Source organism: Rhinoderma darwinii, chromosome 6 (assembly GCF_050947455.1).
Source record: "Rhinoderma darwinii isolate aRhiDar2 chromosome 6, aRhiDar2.hap1, whole genome shotgun sequence".
In the NCBI taxonomy this organism is placed as follows: domain Eukaryota; kingdom Metazoa; phylum Chordata; class Amphibia; order Anura; family Rhinodermatidae; genus Rhinoderma; species Rhinoderma darwinii.
Window position 1 is genome coordinate 134383827 of NC_134692.1, and position 18943 is coordinate 134402769.

The 18943-nt window shown below is 45.0% G+C and overlaps 1 protein-coding gene across 3 annotated transcripts; it reads left to right on the forward strand.

Annotated features, from left to right (window-relative positions):
- Positions 1-678: 678 nt before the first annotated feature.
- Positions 679-9724, forward strand: DECR2 (2,4-dienoyl-CoA reductase 2). 3 transcript variants are annotated; one of them, XM_075830483.1, is made up of 10 exons: positions 679-777; positions 1623-1746; positions 2125-2193; positions 2295-2346; positions 2493-2628; positions 6417-6541; positions 7579-7672; positions 7842-7946; positions 8091-8305; positions 9389-9724. In XM_075830483.1, the coding sequence occupies exons 2-9, from the start codon at positions 1649-1651 to the stop codon at positions 8303-8305; spliced, it is 894 nt and encodes a 297-aa protein (XP_075686598.1). In that variant the 5' UTR covers positions 679-777; positions 1623-1648; the 3' UTR covers positions 9389-9724. The 3 variants fall into 3 exon arrangements, with proteins under 3 accessions (XP_075686598.1, XP_075686595.1, XP_075686596.1); XM_075830480.1 differs by having other exon boundaries at positions 8091-8279; XM_075830481.1 differs by lacking the exon at positions 679-777 and adding an exon at positions 821-839 and having other exon boundaries at positions 8091-8279.
- Positions 9725-18943: the final 9219 nt, after the last annotated feature.

Here is an 18943-nt window from a genome sequence, read left to right on the forward strand (position 1 = left end):
TTGTTTTAACCATTAACTGCCCCTTAATGTGTTTTTATGTGGATAGATAGATAGATAGATTGATAGATATGAGATAGATAGATATGAGATAGATAGATAGATATGAGATAGATATGAGATAGATAGATAGATATGAGATAGATAGATAGATATGAGATAGATATGAGATAGATAGATAGATATGAGATAGATATGAGATAGATAGATAGATATGAGATAGATATGAGATAGATAGATAGATATGAGATAGATAGATAGATATGAGATAGATATGAGATAGATAGATAGATATGAGATAGATATGAGATAGATAGATAGATAGATAGATAGATAGATAGATAGATAGATAGATAGATAGATAGATAGATAGATAGATAGATAGATAGATAGATAGATAGATATGAGATAGATAGATAGATAGAGAGAGAGAGATAGATAGATAGATTAGATAGATATGGGATAGATAGATAGATAGATAGATAGATAGATAGATAGATAGATAGATCATTCCACAAGTTTATTATTTATTATAATACATTATAATAGACACAACTTCTAGAAAGCTCTCAGCCTCCTGGGCTTAGTTTCCTAGGAAACCCGACTCAAACATCAAGCGCCTAGACAGGAGTCTGCGCAGGCGCAGTACTTGCGTTACCGTCAGCAGAGTCTGCGCAGAGGGCATTCGGCTTGAAAACTACATTTCCCAGGATTCTCAGCGGTCGGGTTAAAGACGCAGCGAGGTGGCTAATACAAAGTCCGTCTAGTGCTGCAGGAAGTGTGAGTATGTGGTCTGGGGGCTCCGCGGGGATAGACATTCCGAGCGATACTGCATTAGCTACGTATATACTGAATTCATGCGTTATCGTATACATGGAAATTGCTTTATTGCTATGCGGCTAATGTGTAGGACGTATAATGCAGTCTTATAACGCACGTACTTAAAGGGGAAAACAAGTCAAAATAATATTCTGAAGAAATGACGTATAGAGAGCTGTAACCCCCGGCACTACTCAGTGATTTCTGTTACTAGAGATCTGACACTATATATTTTTTTATATTCTACAATAGTTTCTCTATGGAGACCTGTCATTCTGGAACTCAGTGATAGTCCAAGATCACAGACCTCACCAATGTAATCTCACCTGTCCCAAGACCATTTTTACTGGACTTCCCGTTGAAAATTCATATCTGTTTTTTTTCTTTCATTTGCAGCAGTGAGGGGGCGCCAGCGAGCAGATCTACTGTATACGCATTGTATTCATAAAGCTGACTTTATTTTACAGTCCATTTTACTACGGACCTTATGCCAGATTTAATGCCTAAGAGTCCACTTATGCCCCACACCCATCACATACGTGTATCTTTATACAGATGACCCAAAGTTGCAGTTGACAATGTGACCCCTCCGCTGCAGAATTGTATAGTCTCTAGGGAAAAAAATTGCATGTCTTGAGGTCATTCAAAAGTGCGCCAATAAGTCATGTGATCCCCACCAATCCTAATTGTACGGTACACCCCTATAATTGTTGGAGACCTATTTTACGCTGGCGGTAAACGGGACAACCTGCCCCCCACCGGTGTTATGGGTTCAGCACTGACCTGTCCAGATTTGTCATTTTCAGATATTTACTCTTTTGGAAAACGCACAATGTCTAATCTTCCGACTCCAGATCAGCCTCCCGAGGATGTTGAGAGTGATGACTGTCTCCTGACATACGACTACCTCTACAGCCCGACTCTTCTCCAGTAAGGTCTTATATATACTATGCGCCTACCATATAGTTCTGACTAGCTCCGTGTGACATTACAGTTTGCAGTATAGATCAGACAATTGCTTAAATAGCAATTACCTGTTCTATTATTATCTGAACGGCTTCCTATGGCCGCGGGAAGGTCCCGATAATAATCCCTCCGGTTCTAGGCTGGGTCTACACAGCGACATTTGGTATAGTGCACAGGTTGTGCAACCTTCGGCTGGCAGGGCATGCTGGGAGTTGTAGTTTCACAACAGCTGGAGTGCCGAAGGTTGCTGCCCCCTGCACTAGGATTTTCGCCTTGAAAAAACTTCCCTATCGCACGTTTCTGATGTCAGCGTAGTAATGTTTTTTTCTTCGTCCATGATAGGGGCAGAGTGGCTTTTATCACCGGCGGGGGCTCTGGAATTGGATTCCGCATTGCTGAAATATTCATGAGGTATAAAGTTCTGTTATTTGTATCTGTCCGTCCGCCTATAACCCCCTCCCCCGTATTGCTTGTACCCCAGTCCCTACGTGACATTCATGTCTTCTCCCCAGGCATGGCTGCGACACCGTCATTGTCAGCAGGAACCTACAGAGGGTGAATGAGGTAGCGCCATTTGTTAGGATTTTTTTGGGGTGTGTTTAACAATTTGTGATCAGCGCCCCCTTTTCACAATATCACCCCCCCCCCCATATTATACTCCATAGATGGATTCAGAATGATGTTAAAAATACCTGACGTTTTATTCCCAGGCAGCTGGGAAGTTACGGGCAGCGACCGGACGACACTGTCTTGCCATGTCCGCAGATGTGCGGCAGCCTCAGACTCTTACTGATGCCGTGGAGGAAGCTCTGAGGACCTTCTCCAGAATAGATATCCTTGTGAACAGTAGGTCTCCCCCACCAGTGGTTAATGCGGCCCTTTCCTGCACAACACATGTATCCCCAAGATAGAGGATACATGTGTGATCACTGGGGGTCCGACTGCTGGGACCCCCCATTGATGAGAATGGGGGACCAAAAGTCCCCCAAAGTGCTCCAAAAGAATGGAGCGCTGGTGCGCAAACTCGGCCAGCGCGCAATTTATTTGTATGGGACTTCCGGGACCGCTGTCTTCGGCAGCACGATAGAAATGAATGATGGAGCATGCATTCTCATGGAGCACTTCTCGGGACTTTCAGGTCCCCCATTCACCTCATCGCTGAGGTGGTCGGTCCCCCAGCAATCACACATGTATCCCCTATCCTGTGATTTCAATGGGGAAAAAGGCATTCCGTTCCCACCAGGCGTTTTTTTACGCGGCCGTTTTCACAGACGGACGCGTAAAAAATTGCCTCGTAAAAAGAAGTGCATGTCACTTCTTGAGCCATTTTTCATTGACTCAATAGAAAAACAGCTCCAAAAACAGCCATACAAATCACCGCAAAAAACGCAACATGCTTAAAAAACAGCTGAAAATCAGAGGCTGTTTTCCCTTGAAACCAGCTCCGTATTTACAGCTGTTTTTTGTTAAGCGTGTGAACAGAGCTTTATTGTCGATCGGCACTTGCTGCCTGTGTAAATCACCTTTAGGGTATGTGCACACGATGAGAGGCTTTTACGTCTGAAAAGACAGACTGTTTTCAAGAGAAAACAGCTACCTCGTTTCAGCCGTAAATGCTCCTCCTCGCATTTTGCGAGGCTTCTCTGACAGCCGTAAATTTTGAGCTGTGCTTCATTGAGTTCAATGAAGAACGGCTCAAATTACATCTGAAAGAAGTGCCCTGCATATAATGTATATAAGTGTCCCGCATATAATGTATAGAAGTGTCCCGCATATAATGTATATAAGTGTCCCGCATATAATGTATATAAGTGTCCCGCATATAATGTATATAAGTGTCCCGCATATAATGTATATAAGTGTCCTGCATATAATGTATATAAGTGTCCTGCATATAATGTATAGAAGTGTCCTGCATATAATGTATATAAGTGTCCCGCATATAATGTATATAAGTGTCCTGCATATAATGTATAGAAGTGTCCTGCATATAATGTATATAAGTGTCCTGCATATAATGTATATAAGTGTCCTGCATATAATGTATAGAAGTGTCCCGCATATAATGTATATAAGTGTCCCGCATATAATGTATATAAGTGTCCCGCATATAATGTATATAAGTGTCCCGCATATAATGTATATAAGTGTCCCGCATATAATGTATATAAGTGTCCCGCATATAATGTATATAAGTGTCTTGCATATAATGTATATAAGTGTCCCGCATATAATGTATATAAGTGTCCCGCATATAATGTATATAAGTGTCCCGCATATAATGTATATAAGTGTCCCGCATATAATGTATATAAGTGTCCCGCATATAATGTATATAAGTGTCCCGCATATAATGTATATAAGTGTCCCGCATATAATGTATATAAGTGTCCCGCATATAATGTATATAAGTGTCCCGCATATAATGTATATAAGTGTCCCGCATATAATGTATATAAGTGTCCCGCATATAATGTATATAAGTGTCCCGCATATAATGTATATAAGTGTCCCGCATATAATGTATATAAGTGTCCCGCATATAATGTATATAAGTGTCCCGCATATAATGTATATAAGTGTCCCGCATATAATGTATATAAGTGTCCCGCATATAATGTATATAAGTGTCCCGCATATAATGTATATAAGTGTCCCGCATATAATGTATATAAGTGTCCCGCATATAATGTATATAAGTGTCCCGCATATAATGTATATAAGTGTCCTGCATATAATGTATATAAGTGTCCCGCATATAATGTATATAAGTGTCCCGCATATAATGTATATAAGTGTCCCGCATATAATGTATATAAGTGTCCCGCATATAATGTATATAAGTGTCCCGCATATAATGTATATAAGTGTCCCGCATATAATGTATATAAGTGTCCCGCATATAATGTATATAAGTGTCCCGCATATAATGTATAGAAGTGTCCCGCATATAATGTATAGAAGTGTCCCGCATATAATGTATAGAAGTGTCCCGCATATAATGTATAGAAGTGTCCCGCATATAATGTATATAAGTGTCCCGCATATAATGTATATAAGTGTCCCGCATATAATGTATATAAGTGTCCCGCATATAATGTATATAAGTGTCCCGCATATAATGTATATAAGTGTCCCGCATGTAATGTATATAAGTGTCCCGCATGTAATGTACATAAGTGTCCCGCATGTAATGTACATAAGTGTCCCGCATGTAATGTATATAAGTGTCCCGCATGTAATGTATATAAGTGTCCCGCATGTAATGTATAGAAGTGTCCCGCATGTAATGTATAGAAGTGTCCCGCATATAATGTATAGAAGTGTCCCGCATATAATGTATATAAGTGTCCCGCATATAATGTATATAAGTGTCCCGCATATAATGTATATAAGTGCCCCGCATATAATGTATATAAGTGTCCCACACATAATGTATATAAGTGTCCCGCACATAATGTATAGAAGTGTCCCGCATATAATGTATATAAGTGTCCCGCATATAATGTATAGAAGTGTCCCGCATATAATGTATAGAAGTGTCCCGCATATAATGTATAGAAGTGTCCCGCATATAATGTATAGAAGTGTCCCGCATATAATGTATATAAGTGTCCCGCATATAATGTATATAAGTGTCCCGCATATAATGTATATAAGTGTCCCGCATGTAATGTATATAAGTGTCCCGCATATAATGTATATAAGTGTCCCGCATATAATGTATATAAGTGTCCCGCATATAATGTATATAAGTGTCCCGCATATAATGTATATAAGTGTCCCGCATATAATGTATATAAGTGTCCCGCATATAATGTATATAAGTGTCCCGCATATAATGTATATAAGTGTCCCGCATATAATGTATATAAGTGTCCCGCATATAATGTATATAAGTGTCCCGCATATAATGTATATAAGTGTCCCGCATATAATGTATATAAGTGTCCCGCATATAATGTATAGAAGTGTCCCGCACATAATGTATATAAGTGTCCCGCACATAATGTATAGAAGTGTCCCGCATATAATGTATAGAAGTGTCCCGCATATAATGTATAGAAGTGTCCCGCATATAATGTATATAAGTGTCCCGCATATAATGTATATAAGTGTCCTGCATATAATGTATAGAAGTGTCCCGCATATAATGTATATAAGTGTCCCGCATATAATGTATATAAGTGTCCCGCATATAATGTATAGAAGTGTCCCGCACATAATGTATAGAAGTGTCCCGCATATAATGTATAGAAGTGTCCCGCACATAATGTATAGAAGTGTCCCGCACATAATGTATAGAAGTGTCCCGCATATAATGTATAGAAGTGTCCCGCATATAATGTATAGAAGTGTCCCGCATATAATGTATATAAGTGTCCTGCACTTCTTTGCCGAGGCAGTCCATTTACGCGTCGTCGTTTGACAGCTGTCAAACGACGACGCGTAAATTACAGGTTGTCGGCACAGTACAAATGAATGGGCAGATGTTTGCCGACGTATTGTAGCCCTATTTTCAGACGTAAAACGAGGCATAATACACCTCGTTTACGTCTGAAAATAGGTCGTGTGAACCCAGCCTAACTATCTACAATTGTTTGCTTCTCCTTCCCATTTGTCTTCCCCTGCAGATGCGGCTGGGAATTTCCTCTGCCCCGCCAGCAACTTGTCTTTTAACGCCTTTAAGTCCGTCCTAGACATAGACACAATGGGCACTTTCAACGCCAGCAAAATCCTGTTTGAACGCTACTTCCGGGTAGGTAAAGGAATCATGACAGAGCAGGCACACAGCGCCATCTACAGGACAATCCTATGCCTGTGTGCTTTACAGGAACAGTCTGGGAAAACTGATTATACCTGAGGGGGCGGTGCATGACACTGGGATTCTCTCTTTGGTTTTCTTTGAATACTTGTGTCATGCCCGCCCTGTCAGGTCCTGCACCAGGCATAACACAAGTGTTCCTCGCCCTCTCAGGTCTTGCACCAGGCATAACACAAGTGTTCCTCGCCCTCTCAGGTCCTGCGCCAGGCATAACACAAGTGTTCCTCGCCCTCTCAGGTCCTGCACCAGGCATAACACAAGTGTTCCTCGTCCTCTCAGGTCCTGCGCCAGGCATAACATAAGTGTCCCTTTAAGTACAATATTCCCTGGCATTACAGAAGAGTAGATTTTGTACGGGCTCTATACATAGGGATTATATACCTGGTAACCAAGTCTCCTTGGTGCATTGCAAACCACAGAACAAATTTTCTCATGCATTACATTCAGGATAAAAGAGGTTAACGAGTGTGGGCTGGTTTACCAACCGTGAAAATGAGCGCCCTTCATTAGTTTTTAGTAATTGTATTTACACTCGATAACCACAAGGGGTCGCTGTTGCACCATTATTAATCAAATAGTTCCCAGTTCAAGTGTCTTCAAGGGTAATCTGTCATCAGAATCATTAAGGGGCCAACCACTGGGACCCCACCGATCCTGAGACAGAGATTGCTGGTCCTGATGTCCAATAAGAGATGTGGAAGCGGCGGTGTGGGACAATAAGATAACCCCCTTCAAGATTAAAGTGGAGTCCTAATGACTGAATGACACGTCTACTATACTGCTGGAGACTAGATAGGCAGGGTGACACCACTGAGGATAGCAGAGGGGAGATGTATATACACACAACATTCTGAAATGGCTGATAACAGGGAACAATAGATATGTATTCAACATCCATCTGAGCAAACATTTGTTTACATGTATGTTACAAAGTTATATATAAAATGTGTTGTTTTTTTTGTATTTTACAGGATCATGGTGGCATCATTGTAAACATCACAGCAACACTGAGCTACAAGGGAAGCGTCCTGCAAATGCACGCAGGCAGCGCCAAGGCCGCTATAGGTCAGGACCTTTTAATAAAATGTTTTCCAGACACTGTTGTCGCGTAATTCAACAGGATTGAATTTTAATGCAGCATTTATATGGTTAACATACGTTGAAGTCACCCATGTAGCCACCGCATTATAGCTGGCTCTTACCTGTCCCATTTTGGTCTTTTTTTTCCCCACAGACGCCATGACCAAGCACCTGGCAGTGGAGTGGGGTCCAAGCAAAGTGCGAGTGAACTGCTTGGCACCTGGGCCCATAGCTGGCACAGAAGGGCTACGTAGACTGGGTAAATGACTATGTAGAGCAACTGCCCATAGAGACCCTGCATTGGCTTCAGAGAAATCCTATATACACTCTCCTGCATCTGCCAGTCTAAACCTGGTCCTAAACTTGGCATTAGGCCTGTCTAAACCTTTACCTTGTATTTTAGGTGGAGCTGCTGCAGAGGCAATGGGAATGTGGAGTACTATCCCCTTACAACGAGCGGGAAATAAGACTGAGATTGCACATGGAGCCCTCTTCTTGGCTAGCCCTCTGGCATCCTACGTGACTGGCACAATCCTGGTTATGGATGGTGGTTCCTGGATGACCTCTCCCAATCATATGGCAACAGTGCTGGGTACCCCTCCTTCTCCTCACCTATAGGTGACGTTATTCTTGGAAATGCAGTAAGAGTGGCAAATGGACAGACTGAGGCCTTATAGCTAATATATGGGAGCCTGGCACTGCCTGTCCCCTAGACCTAAGAGTCTGATTGTGTTATCTAAGGCCCCACGCACACCACCGTAAAATCACCTGTAATTACGGACCCATTCATTTCTATGGCTGATGAACACCTTCCCTTATATTTACGGGAAGGTGTCCGTGCCGTAGAAACCTACCGAAAAAAATAGGACATACTTTATAATGGGAGCACGGCCCGTAAATACGGCCGGCAGTCTGCGGCCGTCCGTGCCGTAATTACGGGTCATAATTACAGGCACGGTTGTGTTCATGGAGTCTAAGGCCCCATGCACAAGACCGTATTTTCATCTATCCGTAAATACGGTCCGTATTTGAACCCGGATCCGTAAAAAAAAGAGGGAGGCTGCAAATGATGTCACCAGCATGTTGCATAGCAACGCTTCCAGAAATACGGACCGTTTACCAATGCACATCCCTAGCTGTCCGTATTTACGGAAGCGCCCACAGGCTTCTATGGGAGAGTCCGTGCCGTAATTACGGACAAGAATAGGACAGGTTCTATCATTTTTTTTTCCGCACAGACACCCATCCGTAAAAATACTGAATGGTGTCCGTGGCCAATAGAAATGAATGGGTCCGTAATTACTGATGAAAAATACGGTCGCGGGCACGGGGCCCAACAGCCACTTAATATAACCATTGACTCAAGCGAAAGGCCTTACTGGAAGTCCAGCTGTTGCCCAAGGTGGAGGTGCCCCTTATCCACCCAAAGTCTCACCCACATGGTCCCATCCATTTAAGGGATCCATGGGTGTCTACAGGTGGGCGGCTCCTGCGGCGGTTGTCATAGCCCGCCTGGGAATCCGTATAGGGAATGACTTCCTCCACGCACAGAGATAGCGCTCCTTCCGAATACCGGTTCCTGGGCGGTAGACTTTCATATTGAGTGCCCCTTTTAAGACTGATCTTCTATTGCATGTTTTCAAGTTTCGCATGTGGCACGGCCGCCCTTCCTTTTCCTGATCTCTGTTTTACCTTTCACAGATTTTTGGTCTTCTGAGATGAAGAAAAGCAAGTGAAGCGACGGCAGCCACTGATTAGGCAGGACCCGATCAACACTAATTACCACCCGGAACATTCCTCCCCTCACCCCCAACTGGTGCAGAATGGATTATATTAGTTATTTGCGACTACTGGTCATAATGTTAATCATTCGACCGTGGCAGTATGCGCAGAATGGCTAGTAAAAAGTAGTCACTACAAGGGGAGTCTCCTATTGTACTGGTTAGAAGGTGGTCTGCTCATGGATTTTTTGCACATTTCAGTTTGGGGAATGAAAAATGTACAGAATATGGACAATAATTAAAATTGTGTATGAAATCTGCGTCTAGTCATACAGTAGAGTTGGTATAAACCAGTGTTGTCCAACCAAGCAGCTGGTAACTCCCTGCTGAATAGGAGCCAAGGTGTTGGGCAAGTTTTTACTGGGGCTGATATCTATGGGGGGAGCTTAGTGGCATCTCATATGGGGGCCCCTATGGGTCCATCTTATGGGGGCGGTTCTGTGACTGCGTACTTTAGCTGCGTCTCCTAGGTGGGTACTGGGGTTCTACTCAGTCAAGGCAAGGGGTAGGCATACACTCACACAGCTGTACCAGTATAAAGTGCAAAGCGTCCCAATACTTCATATCTGCACAGTCTAGGTGTAGTATGCAGTTTATCCACTAGGTGTCTACAGATTTCCTCCCATCACTGGAAATTGATTGAAATTCAGCAAATCTACTATGGACCCTGTTGCAGCTCATTTTGGTTACAAGCTCTTAGGCCTTATTCACGAGAGCGTATTTCACGTCCGCGTGCGGTCTGTTTAAGTAATAGCCAGCGCACTGACCAATGAAATTCACTGGGGCTATTCACACACCTGTGTTTTTGACGAAGCGTGTGTCCGTCACGAGAAACTCACTGCATGGCCTAATCTGGTTCATTTTTGCGGCCAATGTTGCCCATTGTAGTGATAATAACGGACAGCACGTGGATGACATCCGTGTGATGTCTTTTTTTATTTTTTCACGCACAGTGGCTAAGTAAATAGAACAGGAAAAGTGAAACCAGAATGCGGACGAGAAACACGGAATACACAACGAAATACAACGATCCGTGTTTTACGGATGCAAGTCGGACACCAACGTCTGAATGAGGCCTTACCGTCCGCAGAATTACCTGCCGGCTTCCTCCAGCTGGGAGAAAACATGGACCGCGGTGAAATTTGGGAGTGGTAAAAAAATAAAAACTACCTGCCAGCCCTTACGCTCCTCAGGCTTCCATTATCTGGGGTGTCTCTATAATAATTACAGTACATTACCTCTATTTATACAGCGGATCAAAAACCAGACCATGATACCCGGTGCCAGTCACCAGGTCCTAGTAAAGTCATAGGCTACCGGGTACAATGGCACCTCTATTATATATGGCTGGGGCTTTTTAGAAAGTGACGTTCCAATTTTAACTATTGAGCTGCAGTCTAGCAGAATACTTTGAGTCGCACGCTACGGACTGCAGCTGCCCATACACATTAGCGCTAAATCAGCCGAAAACGCCAATTTCATTGGAAACTGGGGCGACCATCTAATGTGTATGAGGGAGTCCCGACTCTCCACCGATAGCTGATGTGGGGGGAAGATGGAACTTTCATGTGTGATATCGTAGGATCCCTTGTTCTCTAGGGAGATAAGCAGCTGCTAGAGATGTCTGTGTATGGGGGTGGGGGGGGTCGGGAGGAATAGGTGTCAGCCGAAAGAGCGTTTGACCGACATCTAAGGTGTAAGGCCACCTTTAAAGGGGTTGTACCAGATACTACAGATATCACTTACCCACAGGATAGGTGATAATTGTCTGAATGCTGGGAACCCCACCGATCGCGAGAACAGGCTCCTGAACCCCCTTTTCCTCACTGCACCCCCCACAGTGAGGAGGAGCTTGAATGAAGCGGCGCATGCCAATTCATTCAGTGTTTATTCCACTGACGGAAACAGCCGAGCGCTCTACTCGGCTGTTTCTGTGCTTCCCATAGACTTCAAATGGAGCGGCAGCACGAATGCTTGACTGCCGCTCCATTCAAGCTCCTCACTGCGTTCAAGCATTTAAGAGTAATGGGGTATTTCCCCATATTCGCGACCGGTGGGGCCTCTAGCGATCAGACAGTTATCAAGTATACTGTGGATAAGGGATAATTGTCAATTCTAGGAATACCCCTTTAAGGTTAGGGCTTCGCAGTATCGCAGAATTACCCACAATTCACATTACCGCGACTTAAATGTTTGCCTATGAGAAAGGAAGTTGCAAGCGACGCTCCTAAAATCACAAGAGTCGCCAGTGACTTGCGAGTGATTCCATTTCACCCTGGAACCCGGTCTTACAGAACCATTTTTTTTTTAGGCCCACCCAACAGTTTGACACAATTCACATGCACTTTTATAAGCTGCAATCTCTACAATGCTGCGGAATATTTTGGGCTTTGTTCACATCTGCGTCGGGACGCTGTTCATGGGTTCCGTCTGATCTTTCCATCAGAGGAACCCGTGAACAGACTCTAAACTGAAACAACAGGTTTCCGCTTGCATCACCATTGATTTCAATGGTGACGGATCCGGTACAAATGGTTTCCGTTTGTCACCATTGTTTAAGGGTTCCGTCATTTTGACGGAATCCATACCGTAGTCGACTGCGATATTCATTCCGTCAAAACGACGGAACCCTTACACAATGGGGACAATCGGAAACCATTTGTACCGGATCCGTCACCATTGAAATCAATGGTGATACAAACGGAAACCTATGATTTCTGTTTGGATTCCGTTAATGAGTTCCCCTGGTGGAAAGGTCCGACGGAAACCATGAATGGAGTCTCGATGCAGATGTGAACGAAGCCTAATAGGAAATAACGGATAGCTGCGGTTGTCAGTGTCACATCTGTATGTAACTGTATCTGGAGGCTCTCTGAGATTTCTGGATATCCGTTCAGTCATCCCTTTGGAGAACACTACAGTCATCCTCTACCCTGCTTGAAATGGCTGATAACAGGGAATAAAAGATCCTCGCACAGCGAATGGAGACAAGAAAGACCTTCGTAAGGGACCACGTCCACACCATTGCTGCGTGCACAGACCCTGTGCGGCGGCGACACAATCTCTATTGCAGATGCGTAGGCATTATACGTGCCGCCATACGGTGCCATTTTATTCTCCCCTCGCAGCAATACTTCTAGGGGAGAGTACCACAGTAAGGGTATGTTCACACGACCTATTTTTGGGCCGTAAATATCTGTTCCGACAGAGCGTTTTTCGCTGTGTTTTTTTACGCGTAAAAAAACAGCCGCGAAAAAGAATTGCAGGACACTTCTTAGGACGTTTTTGGAGCCGTTTTCCATAGACTATTGAAAAAAGCTCCAAAAAACGGCCGTAAAAAACGCAGCGAAAATCGCGAGTGGCACAAAAAAAGTCTGAAAATCAGGAGCTCTTGAAAACAGCTCCGTAATTTGAGACATTTTTGACTCTGCGTGTGAACATACCCTAAGGCTATGTTCACACTGCGTTTTTCGCCATTGAGCGCCGCGAAATACGCTTTCTCTGCCTACCATTGATGTTAATGGGAGGTTAGAGGCATAAACGCCCGAAGATAGGGCATGTCCCTTCTTTCCCGCGGGAAAAAGACGCCTCCGCCTCCCATTGAAATCAATGGGAGGAATTTTCAGGCCGTTTTTGACTAGTTTTGCGGCGCGGTTTCCGCGTCAAAAATCTCTGTGTGAACATAGCCTAATATGGCATGTGATGGAGCATGCTGTTTTTTGGAATCCCACTCTGTATGCCTCCACATAAAACTGAAGGCACCCAGAGGTACAATATGGCGCATGTGCATGAGGCCTAATGTGCACGCTTGGCATAACCGTTACCGTCTCTTTAAATCTCCGTTTTCTCCCTACACAAGGACTGGTGACTGAAGCAGACACAGCCCTGACTTGTGCGCTCCTTCCATTGTGTCCAGATCTAATTATACGGGATCCGCTATATTCTGTACATGTCAGTCCCACCTGAGCTCTATTCACTGCAGCTGACCCTGGAACAATGGCCGTGTGGAGCGGCTCTTACGAAAAAGTCTGACGTGTAGAAGAGGTGACATTATAGTCTAAGCTCCCTATAGTGAGTTGTGGAGGAGATGCATCTGGGAGTGATGGCGTCCTGACAGTCCATCCGACAACGAGAAGAAAATGTGCTGCAGGGAGAGCCGCGCGTGTCACTCCGATTCCAATAATGAGCTTTATCCCTTTCCGAGAATTAGAGTTACATACATGTCATTATTGTAAAAGGGCCGGTTATATTCCGAGTGTGCGCCGCCCTGGAGTATAAAGGACAAATGAATATACTGTAAAATAAAAAATTGATTGCGGCAGATTTAATACGCCCGTGTTATTCTGAAGCCGCAAATAAATTGTCACATCTTGTGCGCCAGAAAGTGAAATCTAGGCCAGCGATAAGGCTGGCCTAGATTTCCACAAAATTTTACGCCCTCTTTGCTATAAATTATAGTCAATTTGTTTGATTGTGGGTGGACCCGCCCCTTCCCCTTAGCACCACCCACTTTTAACAAAGTGCAGTGAGCATTGGAAAATAGAAAAAGTTGCACATTTTTGTGCAAATATAGTGTGCGCCATAAAATGTGACTTTAAAGTCGGAAAATTGGCGAAATGCCATTAATAAATTCCACCCGTTGTGTTATTCCGAGTGCAGGGTCTGAAGGGGCGGAGCATGAGACATTCTTTGTTGTCCTTTGAATTTTTGTGTCATGCACCGCCCCCTCAGGCCTGGCACTTGATGGCCGTGTGCCAGTAGTGTGCTGTAAAACCAAGAACCGCATGGCTCAGGTGAAGCACATGTATGGGCACCCTAAGGGTATGTTCACACGCAAACTCAAAAACGTCTGAAAATACGGAGCTGTTTTCAAGAGAAAACAGCTCCTGATTTTCAACGTTTTTTTAAGCCACTCGCGATTTTCGCAGCGTTTTTTACGGTCGTTTTTGGGGCTTTTTTCAATAGAGTCTATGAAAAACGGCTCTAAAAACGTCCCAAGAAGTGACCTGCAGTTCTTTTTCTCGCCCGTTTTTCAAAACGGTCGCGTAAAAAAATGGCCCGTCGGAACAGAACGCCGTTTTCCCATTGCAATCAGTGGGCAGATGTTTGGCGACGTATTGGAGCCGTCTTTTCAGGCGTAATTCGAGGCGTAAAACGCCTCCATTACGTCTGAAAATAGGTCGTGTGCACATACCCTACATGTGGCAGATGCTAATTCCAAAAACAGGCGGGTCTGAGACATTCTTAACCCCTTCTGCAGATTAAATTCTATTGTGTAAGCCAGTTACGAATACATGCCCATACGGTGTTTACGGCAACAATAGTGCCCATACAAATGTGCCGATGCCCCATAATACACACTTATCTCCTCCAGGGATGACTCACTAAATCTTGGACACTTGTTTGGCATTGGATTGGGTGGTCCATAACTATGTTGAAAAATGAAAATATGTGTCCAGAATTAGGCAAACATGGCGGCTATCTTCCAAAAATAGCGCCACACCTGTCCACAGGTTGTGTGTGGTATTACAGCTTAATTTCAATGAAACTAAGCTGCAATTCCACAGACAACCTGGGGGTAGGTGTGGCAGGGTTTCTGGAAGAAAGCAGCCATGTTTTCCTAATCCTGGACAACCCCTAAGGCCCCATGCCCACGAATGTGCTTTTGTGGCTGTAATTCCCCCGAAAATCCACGGGAGAATTGCGGCCTTATTCATTCCTATGGGGCCATGCACACGACCGTGGTTTCCACGGTTCATGCATGGCCCAAGAGCCCGGACTGCAGAAAGAACGGGCAAGGCTTATTACGGCCGTGTTCTGCTGTCCAGGCCCATAGCAAATAATGGCCGCGGCCATGTGCACGGCCCGCGATTTGCGGGTGACACTCCGCCCCCGGCCGACCCAAAAATCACGGCCGTGCACATGGCTACGGTCGTGTGCATGAGGCCTAAGACTGATAGCGTGCCCTCTAATGTGATGACATAATTGAGTCATGTCGCCTTTGTGCCTCCATACCACCCACTATAGGGTTGTGTTTTTCCTATATGGCGGGGGGGGGCAGTTGTCACGGCATCGTGTGAAGCAGCTTTGGTAAAATGGCGGGGTCACACAGGACGCTCGGCCTCCGCCGTTTCCGGGGCTGCACATTGTAACGTGATTGCTGCTGGCATTAAAATCATACTTTACAGGAGAGGCCTGAACGTACACAGCTCTCCGCTGCAGAAACCAGGAACACGCTGAATAATTGATGTGACAAGTTGGAAAGAATTAAATCCGCTTCGGTTGCTGGAATAGTAAAACGTGGGAAAAACAAGTGTAGACAATTTGGTTGCGGCCATGATGGGGAGTAGTTTGTATATCTATGGGCTGTGTCAGACAAATGGATACCACATTATGGCGCTCGCAAACACGGATGCCGGACAATGCCAGGGTTAAAAAAACAAAATGGCGACTCATCTGGCTCCACTCAGAAGAGAGGGAAGTCAGGTCTTTATCCAGGGGGGAAAGACCCAGCCAAGATGGCCGCTTCCTGCAAGGCATCATGGTCCCATTTTTCTATGGATGTTGGTTGTGTCTATGTATAAGTGCTCTTTCATGAAGACTCGGCAGGAGAGGGCGTAGCTGGGAGTTTCTGTGCCCAGGGCAGGGACTTTTTTTTTACACCCGTTTCAGACAACACCCGCTTTTCAGCAGTGCTTTCCAGTCATGGCGGTGACCATTACAGATCATTATGAGGTGATTGTTTACGTTACCAGATCCATTTCAATCTGTTATTTATATTCTTCCCTTTAACCCCTGCTGTCCATGTCACAACCCCTGCCCATATACCCTATTGGGGCATATGGACGTCATAGAGGGAACTCCCCCTCTCGTAAATCCCCCTATATGAGCGGAGTATCAGCGGCTCTAACTCTAGTGAACGCGGCCTGTCCATGTATTACGTGTTTGTCAGACTCCTAAAATCGTGAAGGCTTGATATGCGAAGTGTATTGCAGAGTGGGATAAGCCACTGTCAAACACTGCTGGCGCCGCTTATCACCCAGTAAACAAATACAAAATCCAGCATGTTTTTCCCAACAGCGGACAACAGGAGATTGGGAGCGGACTGCCCTCATGCCCGTTGGTTATTGGAAGGTCATGACATGACTAATGTGTATGGTCAGCTGTAGTGGTGAATTTATCGGGGTTCGGGGGAGCGCCTATATGCTGAACAAAACTTTTTTAGCTTTGCTAAAAATAACCCTATAATAATTTTAGAGATACTGGCAAAATAGCCGAATGTAAACATGTCTGTCATACCATACAATAACATGCTTAACCAGTAAGAGATGCTGGGTGACTACCACTAATGGCAGTCATTACAGTAGCCTGTAGGGGTTGTCACCAAACTTTACACAGACCCTGAAATATCTCACTGCGGCTTCTGTCTGTCTTTGTGTCAGTCTTCACTGCAGTTCTGGCATTCTATTCATAAATAAGGAGGAGCAACTTTCAATGGCAAGTAATACTGTTGTGTTACCTGTAATGTATAACGCCTCCTAGATTAGCTCCTCACCTGTTTTCTTTATCTGACCCTAACATATATATATATATTTCGGAATAGAAGGTGTGGCGCTGTCAGGTCACTGCACAGCAGGATGGGGGATGGGGTTACATAACAGCTCAGGTATTGAGATACATGTGAATTCTCCAGAGTAATGATGTAATGGAATTTCACACTGAACATCCAGCTGCTCCACTCCCAGGTCTTATTTCCCAAACACACAGCGTGCCCAGGATACCAGCCTACCAACTGCGGCATGGAACAGCTCAGTGACTGGTGCCCATTCCAGCCCTGGTTACACCTCATAATGGAGGGTCCTTACCTGTCTTTACAGCTGAGATGACAAAAATGGTGCCCCATTGGATGCTACTATGGGACATTATGACTAAGGCTGGCGTTTTCATTGGCATTTTTAGGTTAAAAAAACGCTGCGGCCAGACGTTACGTCAAGTCTACGGTGAAATATTGAAACGTCTACATACACAGCATTTTGCTTTGTGGCGTGTTCCCCATAGACTTCTCTTTAGGGCTTAAAAAAAGGCTTCACAACAGAAAAGCCACCAAAAACGCATGTTTCATTTAAAAAAACAATTGACAATTTTTATATGCAGCCTAAAACGGCAGACGGAAACCCGGTGTGAAGGAGGCCCAAGATACAGCGCTGTACTGGGGCACCGTACAGTGGCACACGGAATAGAAGGGAGATGTAGGAACTCCACGTGCCGCCATGATCAGCGTTAAGGTGGCCATACACAATATCCGAAAGTGGATGATTTTGATGATCGAGAGAAAATTAACCAAACGATCGTTACAACCGCCCAATGGCTAAGGGTACGTTCACACGATGTGTTTTCAGACGTAATTCGGGCCGTTTACGCCTCGAATTACACCTGAAAAAACGGCACCATTACGCCTCCAAACATCTGCCCATTGCTTGCAATGGGATTTACGATCTGTTCCCACATTTTACACGTCGTTTTAAAAATACGGCGCGTAAAAAGACGCCGCGTCGAAAGAAGTGCAGGTCATTTCTTGGGACGTTTTTGGAGCCGTTTTTCATCGAAAAACAGCTCCAAAAACGGCCGTAAAATACGCAGCGAAAAACGCGAGTAGTTACAAAAACAGCTCCGTATTTTCAGACATTTTTGAGTTTGCGTGTGAACATAGCCTTACAGTGGTCTCAAAATCTGGTCAGCCGTGTTGACAATTTTTGTCTAGAGTATCGAAAGGCGTTGACCACGAACAATCATTCAGCAAATGACTAGCACCCCCACCTCATCTCCCCAGCACCCCACCTCATCTCCCTAGCACCCCTCATCTCCCTAGCACCCCTTATCTCATCTGCCTAGCACCCTCATCCTAGCACCCTTAGTCTCCCTAGCACCCTCATCTCATCTCCCTAGCACCCCTCATCTCCCTAGCACCCTCATCTCGTCTCCCTAGCACCCTCATCTCCCTAGCACCCCTCATCTCATCTCCCTAGCACCCCTCATCTCGTCTCCCTAGCACCCTCATCTCCCTAGCACCCCTCATCTCGTCTCCCTAGCACCCCTCGTCTCCCTAGCACCCTCATCTCATCTCCCTAGCACCCCTCATCTCCCTAGCACCCCTCATCTCGTCTCCCTAGCACCCTTCGTCTCCCTAGCACCCTCATCTCATCTCCCTAGCACCCCTCATCTCCCTAGCACCCCTCATCTCCCTAGCACCCCTCATCTCGTCTCCCTAGCACCCCTCATCTCGTCTCCCTAGCACCCCTCATCTCGTCTCCCTAGCACCCTCATCTCGTCTCCCTAGCACCCTCATCTCGTCTCCATAGCACCCCTCATCTCGTCTCCCTAGCACCCCTCATCTCGTCTCACTAGCACCCCTCATCTCGTCTCCCTAGCACCCTCATCTCATCTCCATAGCACCCCTCATCTCATCTCCCTAGCA

Excerpts from the sequence above, each read along its gene's own strand:
- DECR2 (XM_075830480.1), top strand. The coding sequence starts at position 1,649 with ATGTCTAATCTTCCGACTCCAGATCAGCCTCCCGAGGATGTTGAGAGT. Across the intron at positions 2,194-2,294 it reads ATTGCTGAAATATTCATGAG|GCATGGCTGCGACACCGTCA; the intron begins GTATAAAGTTCT and ends TCTTCTCCCCAG. Across the intron at positions 6,542-7,578 it reads TGTTTGAACGCTACTTCCGG|GATCATGGTGGCATCATTGT; the intron begins GTAGGTAAAGGA and ends TGTATTTTACAG.